We start from the raw sequence: 12,500 nt of genomic DNA on the forward strand, positions 1-12,500 counted from the left end.
CATTGTCAGAATGCCATAGATCTAACAAATAAAAACATGAAAAACATGAATACAACAACACACTCTGGTCATCGGTGCATATTGTTTTCTCAATGAATTGCGAAACATGTGGGCTGAATTAAACTGACTCTCACACCATGAGCGGACCGTGACCACACGTAGGATCACGCGTAGACCTCCTCCCTGATCGCGCGCATCATAACAAACGACGGAAAACGGACATGACCTTGTTTGGCTTATTTAGGGTTTAGGATAGATCGTTCATTATCACAAAGCTTTACATTTAGGTCCACCGGAACTATGAATCAAATGTCAGGTTAAAAGGCCGAACGTAAACGTTTGCGCCGAGCAGCCTTAAATAAATCAACGAAATATTTTAAATACACTTTGACTCATTTTTACATTTTTTGTTATTTATATTTTCGAGATGACATCGGGAAAATTGGTTCATTGCTGTTATCTTCTTCTTTGAGTTTTCTTTTTCTTACCAGTATAATTTTATCAGATTATAAAATAATGTTCACGCACGCAACAGCAGATACCCGCTCAGGCGCCCTTCGGTAGGCCCGTTAGAAACCGAATGGTTGTTTGTTGCAACCTTTGACAGGTAATACAAATATGTCATCTTTCAATGAAGCACAATTACAAAAAAGGTCAAATTATGTTGTGACCACAATTTAGAAAAAGTAAAGTACCAACGTTTTGAAAATATAACTAGGCCTAACTCTCACTTAACCACTCCTTGCTTCAACCCTGCAGCAAACTGGACAAAGAACGGCGGAGAACCAGAGAGATCATCGGGAAACCAATCCGAGGCCTACCTGGTGAGAGAGCGTCGCGCTGAATGGTGCTGGGGGTCCGAGGTGGAGGGGTGGCGTGGCTCCGGCCGGGATGAGGCAGCACGTGAGACGTCAGACGAGAGGTGTCTAGTCGCTGGTGCTCGGAGCTCGGCGTCGCGCGCTCTTCCGAACCGGGCTCTGCGGAGGAGACACGTGCGTTACGACTCAGGACGCAGATCCACACAGTGGGGCGATGGGAAATAAGGGACACTTCAGTCGAAACATCTATGACATAAATGACTGGAATGAGCAATAGAAATATACCAGGAGCATTCTGTCGGACTTTAACAATTCCTACAACATCGCTTCAGACTTCAATGTTCTCACCACTTCACAACGTGCGCCTATCCTGACTTTAATTTTAAATGTTACTAAGCTAATGTTTTTTGTTTGCTTGATTCAGTTTAAATTGACAGTTGACAAGAACGACAAGAGATCTGCCGTCTAAACTTAATCAATAAAAATCCTTCTGCAGGACTGACAACTTGTTCATTGACCCCATGTCCACGGGGTCCCTTGCCTGGTATTGTCGTCGCGTTCGGCTGCAGCGAGTTCATCCAGCGCTGGAGAAGGTGAACTCCAGATCTTAAGTCGGACCCGAAAACGGCAGACAACTGTAGCAGCGCGCGCTACTCTGATAGTGAGAGCAGAGCGGCCCGTGGACAGAGGACTTCAGAGCTCCGAGCGCCCCCTCTCTGCCACACACACTCACACACACGCACACCCGTCCGACCGCCCACCCCCTAAAACACACACGCACAAACACACACACACACACACACACACACACACACACACACACACACACACACACACACACACACACACACACACACACACACACACACACACACACACACACACACACACACACACACACACACACACACACACACACAGTGCCTGGAAATACTTGTCCATACTTCTGAACCAGATCATTCTGTATGACTATTGTTCACAAGGACACCACATTGAAACCGGGCATCTGGTAGAGGCAGGACGATTTGGCCTCGTAGCTGCACTCCACAAAGACGTTGAAGCTGGGCAGAGAGGTGGTAACTGACACTACACGGTTGAAGCACTTGATTTTAAAGGGATATGAGAGCTTAGAATATCGTAGGCTATAACTTTCTGAATTTATTTCATATTAACACACCAATGCAATCAATGTATTAATAAAGTTAACATAATTTGTGTCTGCATTTAGGTTCAATACATGTTTCCTTGGGACCAGCCTAGTTGTCCAGCTGACCAGTGCGGACTGGGCCGTAACCAGGAGAACGATGAGGGGCTCTGAAGTACGCGGGGCTGTGCAGCACCGGGACCCCCGCGCGAGGCTCCCAGCACACACAGGCATAAGTGATGGGAATAAGGGGAGAGAGAGAATTCACACTAGTACAGTAAATAGCCCCCTCTCAAGCCGAAGTGTGTGTGTCTGTGTGGTGTATCGGTGTTTGTTGGCGAAGGCGAAGTTTATCTTGGTAAAGACAGGATACAAAAAATAGAGAAAGAAAGAAAGAAGAAAAACGATCCACCAATAAAAGCCACATATGTGGATGTGTTTATGGGAACAATTTTGAAAAGATGAATGTGTGGGGAAGTGGGGGGTATCGAACGCAATTTACTATTTAGTCGAAATAATTTACTAATGTGAAACGTTGAATGAATGGGAGAGAAGCCTGGTCCGCCAGTGCTGAGTGTGGGTGACATGTGTGGCCGCTCTGAGCCGAGGGCGGGCGGGCTGATTGGAAAACAAACCTGGTAACCTTGCATCGTCCCGCACACTTGAACGCAGACAAGACACATTGGCCCACGTGGATTAGGAAGCAGTTTGTAATTTTGTTTTGAAGACATGAGACAAACGAAGTTAAACTTCTCTCAACACACGCCTGACGAGCGCGTTTATGGTAAAAACAAGACAGCTACAGGCGAACCCTATACTGAATCACTACTGAGCACTAACGGACTCGATTGAGCAAAATCAAACATTCGAGGCAGAATCTATGCTACCGGCGACTCGGACCAGGAGTGTCTGACTCCACTATTCATTGTGTGAGTAAGAGGCATCACATTTCCATGACAACCAAAGAGAATATGATAGCCTACCTTCCTAGAGCAAATTAAATAGATATTCGTCTCCATCGAAGTACCGACCTGGCGGAGCGGCCACAGGGCGGAGCGTGCGGATCAACAGGTTACACGCGCAACTTACGAAGTGACCCACAAACTCGAAAAGGCGAAGTTGTTTAAAAGGTCCTATACAGTTCCGATAACAGAAATCATAGTGAGACTTGAAACGCTTTATGTTTTGAGATCATCTCAGAAGGCGCCTTCACAAGATGCAATATAAATTCATTCATTCCCATCATGTCACATCTGTACTTACTGGTTTGCTGTGGCGGTTCCGTCTTTACATGTGATATCAACTTAGTATAAAAATATCCTGTTTGTATCGAGAAATCTCAAAAAAATAAAATAATAAAATAATATTGGCAAGCAACAAGAAACGGCCGCAAAAAAGTTTTCTTTTTCCTCTTGCTGGCGTCCTACTCGTCTAAGGTATCGTGCGGAATAACAGCTCCCCGTACGAGGAGCAGCCTGTGTCGCGTCTGTGATGTTGCGAATGTTAAGTTGTAACGCAGTTTGTTTATGTGCGACGTCTGAGGGAGAAAGCATTTATGAGAGGGTGCCTCCTCGCACTGCTGTTGGTATGCGCTACGTCAATGTGACGCCATGGGAGAGGTGACGTCACGGCGGTCCTCCCTCACCGCCGTACAGTAAGAGACACACTAGCCGGAGCGAAAGAGAATGGTACTGGGTGAGCAAGAGCCACGGAGGCTCTTATGTTTGCCGGACAGAGGCTACTGAGAACTGAGAGGCCAGCGGGCTCACAAAAATAAAAAAAAATTGACCAGGACAGAGCCCAACGCACAGCGCTCGAATGATTCTGGGACTTGTTTTAGGTTGAATCTTCAGTGTTTAAGGAACTTACTGTAAGTCGCTATGGACAAAATCTCCAGCTAAGTACATATTATGTAATGACCTCCCTAACTTAGACTAAAGTCTGATTAACTCATAGGCGATTCGATGATTCCATCGTTAATTAGGGAGAAGTAGATGAAATTAGGAATCCAACTTTTAATGAATTCTGAAAACATACGTGTGAGTTGTATTGTCCCACTTCCATTCCACTGTCTATAAAAACGTTTTTAAGACAACTTTAACCTAACTATAGCTTGATTCAATTTCACAGCTAAATGTAACATGTTGAATCTGAATTTGAATGCTCTGATATAATTGCTTTCATATTTTACAAAGGGTCTGAATATTCTATTTTATGGTTTACAAATATATCAATTTTTCTGTCCAAATGAGGAATAAGTCACAAACCATATAAAATGAGTCGCTTTTCAAAATTGAGAATGCACAAAAAGGGTTGTAGAGTGAATACAAGCCAAACTCAAAGCGTGCTCGGCAAGCTAAAAATTAAACAGGTCTCTGAAGCCACTGAGGAAAGTGAACCAAAAACAGCCAATCATGAGACGCGTATTTTGTTGGCCACGTTCTAAGTGTAACCAATGACCAAGTCTCGGAGGCGGGGCCAAGCCTTGACGCACCTAGAGTGTGATGACGCAGACCGTCTGTACTAAATATAGTAGTGGGAGAAGAGGCGGAGTGAGAGAGAGCGAGAGAGACAGAGAGAGAGTGAGAGAGAGGACCCGTTCATTCTGGGGCGGGCCCAACTATTCTAGAGATGTGATTGTGATCTAGCCAAGCCAAATATAGTCGTAGACAGGTATTTTTAGCGTAAAGCGTGTCCCCGTTTTCATTTGGCATAGAGAATTGAAACGAACGAGAAAGCAAATGGTTGATATTCAGCAGGCTCATCAACCGCTCATATCGTATAAGTTGTTACTGTTTGAAGTTGTTTTGTTTCTATTTTCGAATATTAGGGGAGAGAGTTGAACTCCACTTCTATGTGTGAGCGCACACAGGCTCCACCATACAGACAGTAGTCTACACTGAACAACATGAAAATAAAGAAAACATGATTAATTTGACTGCATAACCGAAAATTGTTATTCGATTACAACAAAGCAGGTTTGTTATGGTCACGGCTTCAATGATTCATAATAACACATTGTATTTTTTATATCCTACGCGAAACATATGTAGCCGCGTAATGATGATGTATAAATTATTTGGCATCAAAAACATGATTACAATACTCACATGCAGGCTAACCTTACATTCTGATCCTCATCCTACTGATAGGAATCAACCTTTTTTATTTTTGTTCCACTTGCGCAACGAGGAAATGTGCGTACACACGGCCGTGCGGCACTTCTGAAGGGGATGCCTAGGGGAATCCCTCGGTCGGTCGCCCCAGAAAGCCTGCTGCCATGTGAGTGGGCGCGCAACACGCACCATCGAGTCGACGTGTGTATGACATACCGTACTTCGGAAAATAAATATACCAAAGTTTACAGGTGGATGGCAGACGATAATTGCCCACATTGCGTTGTTTTATTGTGCATTTCCCTTAAATTACCAGTATACACGCGAAACACAAAAACCTGTGTTGGCCATAAGTCCCCTAAATTTCTAGCATTCCTTGGTTCATATTTGGATTGACGGCTTTTGATACATGACTTGCTTTATTTTTACCAAGGGAAGCGTTTTGAATGTTTATCCCACCCAGAGTCAACCCCCGTCGCCTGACCGCCAGGATGTTGAAGCATGCGGAATGGCCCCAATGGCATGACATCACAGCTATGTTGACGGAAGGGTCTCTCTGGAGAAAATCCAGATTAGCCTGTTCTCATATTCCAACCAGACACGGAAGTGATTAGGGATTATAACCCTGGTTCTTTTTATAGCACTAGATACCGTGGTCATCCACCCACTTATCAGGCACACGTGAGGGGTGATTACCTTAGTTCATGTTCGGCCATCGGAAACACGTACACAAGCACACAAACACACAAACACACACACACAAACACAATCAGGCACACACAAACACACAGACTCGCGCACGCACACACGCACACACACACACACACACACACACACACACACACACACACACACACACACACACACACACACACACACACACACACACACACACACACACACACACACACACACACACACAGAGGAGCACACACACTTGTTACTTCTTAAACAAATGTAATCTAGTCCTTGCAATGTGTTCTGTTCTTTCAAGGACCTGTTAATGAAATACAACCGTAGGATTTGGTTTTCAAACTCCTAAATCCTTAACGCCCTCAATGTGAAGCAGATATGGTGGTCGGGGAAGATGGAAAGCAGCGGGAAGTTTGGGCTATGACGTGAAGAGGCTTTACGAGTGTCTGCCTGCTAGCTGACCCCTGCTGAGCCGCTACAGTAACAGGAGTATACTAGCATGGGTGCTAGCCTCTGCCGCTAAAACTCCTCGCTGGGTGGGATGGTATACTACGCTAGGCTGGAACACAGTGAACTCTGGCTATCACAAAGCAGAAGTGAAAAGTGATTGTGTCAGTTTGAATGCGGTCTCTATGTCTTGGGCCAAGACACCGGCACTCAGTGCTCTGGTGACACAGGGGAAAGAGGAAAGAAGAGAAAGAGAGAAACAGAGGAAGGCTTTTATCTTGGTGTCACAAAATCTGCTCCGACTGTACGTCAGAGTGCGCGGGAGGACGGAAGGGGTGGGGGGGCGGGCAGGGAGTGCGGGTTGCTGGCGCGGTGGCAGGGTGCTCAATGGCTCTCATTCTTCCCTCTCTGTGGGGACGCACACAAACACATTGAACCGCGGCAGGGGGATTCCCCTCGGGAGTGCCCGAGAGCCGTAATACAAGCCATCAGCGCCTTATCACACCAGTGCCCAAAGACAGGAGTGCAGAGAAGTCAAGGACCATGACCCCGGATGTGGATCTGGGGCTTGGGTTCGGTTCTGTTCTGGGCCCTCATATGTTTCTTATTGTGGGATTCTGTGAGATGGCTGTACAACCAAGCACCATGTGAACAGCACTGCACTCGTGATTCATTGTAATTGATTTTCTAAATCTCACAATGTTAACGAGCGACATCGCCGTAGAACCGCCCACAAAGTTACTTGCGCTTGGCGCTTCTCACTTGCGTTTCAGACCGTTAAAATTGGGCCCATCGTGTTTCTACAACTGTGTAAACCAACAGCATGCATTCTCACCTGAGAAACTTGCATGCATGCATAGATGCCAATACCCACACACGTAAACAGTCGATACACACCTCATACATATAGTCTGCACGGACAGCATCTGCAGCAGGCAGGTTTCAACATGCAGCCATTCTCAAGGGCCTGTACAGATAGCTGCTGCATTTAAGATGGATTACAAATAATGTACTCATTGTTTAAATTGGTGATACAAATCCCCAGTGACATAAAATGGCCTGTCGATTGACTGTCTGATGATAATATGAAAAAATAACCTTCATGTTGCAGCTAGAGTTGAATTGGGAACGCACAGAGGAGCATGAGGAACTAGATTTTGGAACTGAAATCCATCATTCTAAAATACCAAAAGTTTCAGAACGAGGACAAGGACATACTTTAAATGGTAGAGTTATGGCCCACTAGGAGTACGTGAGTGATAGGTACATTTTGCACACTATGTGGAGAAGACATAATAACTATCAATCATGGAAAAATGCTGCTGACAAATAGTGTGTAGGTAAAAAGAAATACAAATCAAGCACTTTTTGTAGCATTTAATAACAACTGAGTTGTCGTTGATTCCAGTGGAGAAAGGGCAAAATTAGTTTGACAACTTTCAAATCACGTTTTCAGGCCCCATGTTCTTGGATTTGTGCATGTTTGTATTTGTCTGTGTTCACACAGACAAATACATGTTTGGGAATGTTTGGGAACACATAACACATTACCCTAAGGGCAGACAGGTCTTAATAGCACGGTTGGCTGAGGTTTAATAACTCTTGAGGATTAATATCCACCTATCTTGCCACCCCCACACGTGTAGCTTTAGGTTTTTGTTGCACAGGTATCTGTTATTACAGCCAATATAAACATTTGTGTTTGCTCATCATTATTGGCATTTAATTGAGTGACTCAGATATTTGTAATTTCAGAAACATCTGGGTGTGTGTTTGTGTCTTTGTATGTGTGGGCAGAACATGTTTGCAAAGGTTTTATCATATTTTCTATACCTAATTTTACTTTGCTGTTTTATTTCTTAAAGGGGTTATTTGCTCCCACAATGTGCATTCAAAGACAGACAGCTGAGAGAGAAAAAGACACTCTCACACACACACACACACACACACACACACACACACACACACACACACACACACACACACACACACACACACACACACACACACACACACACACACACACACACACACACACACACACACACAAACACACACACACACACACACACACAAACACACACACATACACACGCACACCAGCACACACACACACACACACACACACACACACACACACACACACACACACACACACACACACACACACACACACACACACACACACACACACACAAACACACATGCCCACAGATGAGGACAACATGGTCTCACAGGAATCCGTGAAATTACTACGGTCGGACGCTTAACTCGAAATCCGTGGCCACATCACGGAAACACGCCAATATCCGTGTGTGAGCCACGGAATAACTGTAATTTACTTGCATTGGAGCAAATTCCGTGGCCACATCACAGACAATTGAAGTGATTCCGTCAGACCACCACGGATTTTGAGTTAAGCCCCCGCTGTGGTCAAATGTGGCACACACACAGATTGAAACGGGAGCACACACACAGATTGAAACGGGAATCTGTATGTGTGCCAAGGAATATCATTGTCATTTACTTGCATTGGAGCAACTTCCGTGGAGACAACAAGGACAATTTAAGTGTTTCAGTGAGACCACCCTGGGTTTTGAGTTAAGCCCCCGTGGTCGACTCGCTCGTTGAAACGGGGATCCGTGTGTGAGCCACGGAACATCAGCGTCATTAACTTGCATTGGAGCGAATTCCGTGGCCACATCACGGAAATCGGCGTGTTTCCGTGATGTGTCCACGGATTTCGAGTTATTCGTCCGTAGTCATTTCACGGATTCCTGTGAGACCAGGTTGGATGAGGAACACATACTGTACATAAACGAGTAGCTGCATTATATTCATTTTTGAAGGCAAGAGCAGAAAGTTCCCTTGTTTGGGATATCCCCGTTTATGTAATGCTTCATGATTTAGAAGTATTTTTAAATGCTTCTCCACACACACAAACTAAATTTACGGAAGTACGGATACGAAAAACATACGTATGTGGAAACGAGGCGTAAAAGCAGTGCGTTCCGTAATGCACTGCGTAATAATAAAATGTTATATAGATGAGTCAGCATTTAATTAATTTGTGTGACAGAAACAACTAAATTTCATGGATACATCTCATCTCATCTCATCTCATTTTCGTCCGCTTATCCGGGGTCGGGTCGCGGGGGGAGCAGCTCAAGCAGGGGGCCCCAGACTTCCCTTTCCCGGGCCACATTGACCAACTCTGACGGGGGGATCCCGAGGCGTTCCCAGGCCAGTGTTGAGATATAATCTCTCCACCTAGTCCTGGGTCTTCCCCGAGGTCTCCTCCCCACTGGACGTGCCTGAAACACCTCCCAAGGAAGGCGCCCAGTGGGCATCCTTACCAGATGCCCGAACCACCTCAGCTGACTCCTTTCTAAGTAAAGGAGCAGCGGCTCTAATCCGAGTTCCTCACGGATGGCTGAGCTTCTCACCCTATCCCTAAGGGAGACGCCAGCCACCCTTCTGAGAAAACTCATCTCGGCCGCTTGTACCCGCAATCTCGTCCTTTCGGTCATCACCCAGCCCTCATGACCATAGGTGAGAATAGGAACGAAGATCGACCGGTAGATCGAGAGCTTTGCCTTGCGGCTCAGCTCTCTTTTCGTTACAACGGTGCGGTAAAGCGAACGCAATACCGCCCCTGCTGCTCCGATTCTCCGGCCAATCTCACGCTCCATAGTACCCTCACTCGCGAACAAGACCCCGAGGTACTTAAACTTCTTCACTTGGGCTAAGGACTAATTTCCTACCCGGATTAAGCAATCCATCGGTTTCCTGCTAAGAGTCATGGCCTCAGATTTAGCGGTGCTGATCCTCATCCCAGCCGCTTCACACTCGGCCGCCAGCCGATCCAGTGAGTGCTGAAGGTCACAGGCTGAAGATCCAATGAGGACCACATCATCTGCAAAAAGCAGTGACGAGATCCTCAGACCACTGAACTGCAACCCCTCCCCACCACGACTATGCCTCGATATCCTGTCCATGTATATCACAAACAGGATTGGTGACAAGGCGCAGCCCTGGCGGAGACCAGCACCCACTGAGAACGAAACTGACTGGCTGCCGAGGACGCGAACACAGCTCTCGCTTTGGGAGTACAGGGATTGGATGGCCCTGAGGATAGACCCCCTTACCCCATACTCCCGCAGCACCTCCCACAGTTTCTCCCGGGGGACCCGGTCATACGCCTCCTCCAGATCCACAAAACACATGTAGACCGGATGGGCATACTCCCAGGCCCCCTCCAGGATCCTTGCGAGAGTGAAGAGCTGGTCCGTAGTTCCACGTCCGGGGCGAAAACCGCATTGTTCCTCTTCAATCTGAGATTTGAGATGGCTGGATCTCATCAATCCTTGGGGCTTTGCCACTGCGGAGATGTTTGACTACCTCAGTGACCTCCACCAGGGAAATTGACGACGAAACACCATCAACCTCGAGCTCTGCCTCCAACATAGAGGGCGTGTTATTCGGATTCAGGAGTTCCTCAAAGTGTTCCTTCCAACGTCCGACGACCTCCTCAGTTGAGGTCAACAGAGTCCCATCCTTACTGTACACAGCTTGGATGGTTCCCCGTTTCCCCCTCCTGAGGTGCCGGATAGTCTTCCAGAAACACTTTGGCGCCGACCGAAAGTCCTTCTCCATGGCCTCTCCGAACTTCTCCCACACCCGCTGCTTAGCCTCCGACACGGCAGCAGCTGCAGCCCTTCGGGCCTGTCGGTACCCCGCAACCGAGTCAGGAGTCCTCCAGGATATCATATCCCGGAAGGCCTCCTTCTTCAATCGGACGGCTTCCCTGACCACCGGTGTCCACCACGGTGTCCGAGGGTTACCGCCCCTTGAGGAGCCTAAGACCCTGAGGCCACAGCTAGCCACCGCAGCTTCAGCAATGGAGGCTTTGAACACCGCCCACTCCGGCTCAATGCCCCCAACCTCCACAGGAATGCCAGAAAAACTCCGCCGGAGGTGTGAGTTGAAGATACCTAGGACGGGGGCCTTCTCCAGACGTTCCCAGTTCACCCGCACTACTCGTTTGGGCTTACCAGGTCTATCCGGAAATTTCCCCCATTCCCTGATCTAACTCACCACCAGATGGTGGTCGGTTGACAGTTCCGCCCCTCTCTTTACCCGAGTGTCCAAAACATGCGGCCTCAGATCAGATGACACGATCACAAAATCGATCATTGATCTTCGGCCTAGGGTACTCTGGTACCAGGTACACTTATGAGCACCCTTATGTTCGAACATGGTGTTTGTTATGGATAATCCATGACTAGCACAGAAGTCCAATAACAAACGACCGCTCGGGTTTAGATCAGGGAGGCCGTTCCTCCCCACCACGCCTCTCCAGGTGTCTCCATCGTTGCCCACGTGGGCGTTGAAGTCACCCAGCAGAACTACGGAGTCCCCTACTGGAGCCCCATACAGGACTCCATTCAGGGTCTCCAAGAAGGCAGAGTACTCTGAGCTGCTGTTTGGTGCATACGCACAAACAACAGTCAGAGTTTTCCCCCCTACAACCCTTAGGCGCAGGGAGGCGACCCTCTCGTCTACCGGGGTAAACTCCAACACCGCGGCGCTCAGCCGGGGATTTATGAGTATCCCCACACCCGCCCGGCGCCTCTCGCCCTTGGCAACTCCGGAGAAGAATAGAGTCCAACCCTTATCCAGGAGTACGGTACCAGAGCTGAGACTGTGCGTGGAGGTAAGCCCCACCAGATCTAACTGATAGCGCTCCACCTCCCTCACAAGCTCTGGTTCCTTTCCCCACAGCGAGGTGACGTTCCACGTCCCCAGAGCCAGCTTCTGCCGCCCGGGTCTGGTCCGTCGAGACCCCTGACCTTCGCTGCCACCCATGTGGCTGCGCACCCGACCCCAACGGGTCTTCCCACAGGTGGTGGGCCCATGGGATGAAGAGAGGGGGGGTGCCACGTAGTTTGTTCGGGCTGTGCCCGACCGGGCTCCGTTGCAAACCCGGCCACCAGGCGCTCGCCATCGAGTCCTCCGTCTGGGCCTGGCTCCAGACGGGGGCCCCGGGCTTCCTCCGGGCCGGGTCACATCTCCTCTTCTTTCGTTGTTTATTGAGGATTTTTGAACCATTCTTAGTCTGGCCCCTCACCTGAGACCACTCTGCCATGAGAGACCCTACCAGGAGCACAAGGCTCCAGACAACACAGCCCTCAGGTTCACAGGGACACGCAAACCTCTCCACCACGATAAGGTGACGGTTCCAGGAGAGGCTACATTTAAACATTACATTACATTTAAAGT

The 12,500-nt window shown here is 47.9% G+C and overlaps 1 protein-coding gene across 2 annotated transcripts in view; it reads right to left on the minus strand.

Annotated features, from left to right (window-relative positions):
* The window catches only part of nr4a3 (nuclear receptor subfamily 4, group A, member 3), a 20,734-nt gene extending 17,195 nt beyond the window's left edge, over positions 1-3,539 (minus strand). The window contains exons 1-3 of one of the 2 annotated variants that reach the window (XM_060064495.1): positions 3,226-3,539; positions 822-977; positions 1-21 (exon numbers count right to left, since the gene is read on the minus strand). The exon at positions 1-21 is cut by the window's left edge and continues 61 nt beyond it. In XM_060064495.1, coding sequence (XP_059920478.1) covers positions 1-3 — 3 coding nt within the window. In that variant the 5' untranslated portion in view covers positions 4-21; positions 822-977; positions 3,226-3,539. Of the gene's footprint in view, positions 22-821; positions 978-1,359 lie in introns of both variants that reach the window. The other variant, XM_060064494.1, reaches the window with a different exon arrangement.
* Between the last annotated feature and the right edge of the window lie 8,961 nt (positions 3,540-12,500).

Source organism: Gadus macrocephalus, chromosome 11 (genome assembly GCF_031168955.1).
Source record: "Gadus macrocephalus chromosome 11, ASM3116895v1".
In the NCBI taxonomy this organism is placed as follows: Eukaryota; Metazoa; Chordata; class Actinopteri; order Gadiformes; family Gadidae; genus Gadus; species Gadus macrocephalus.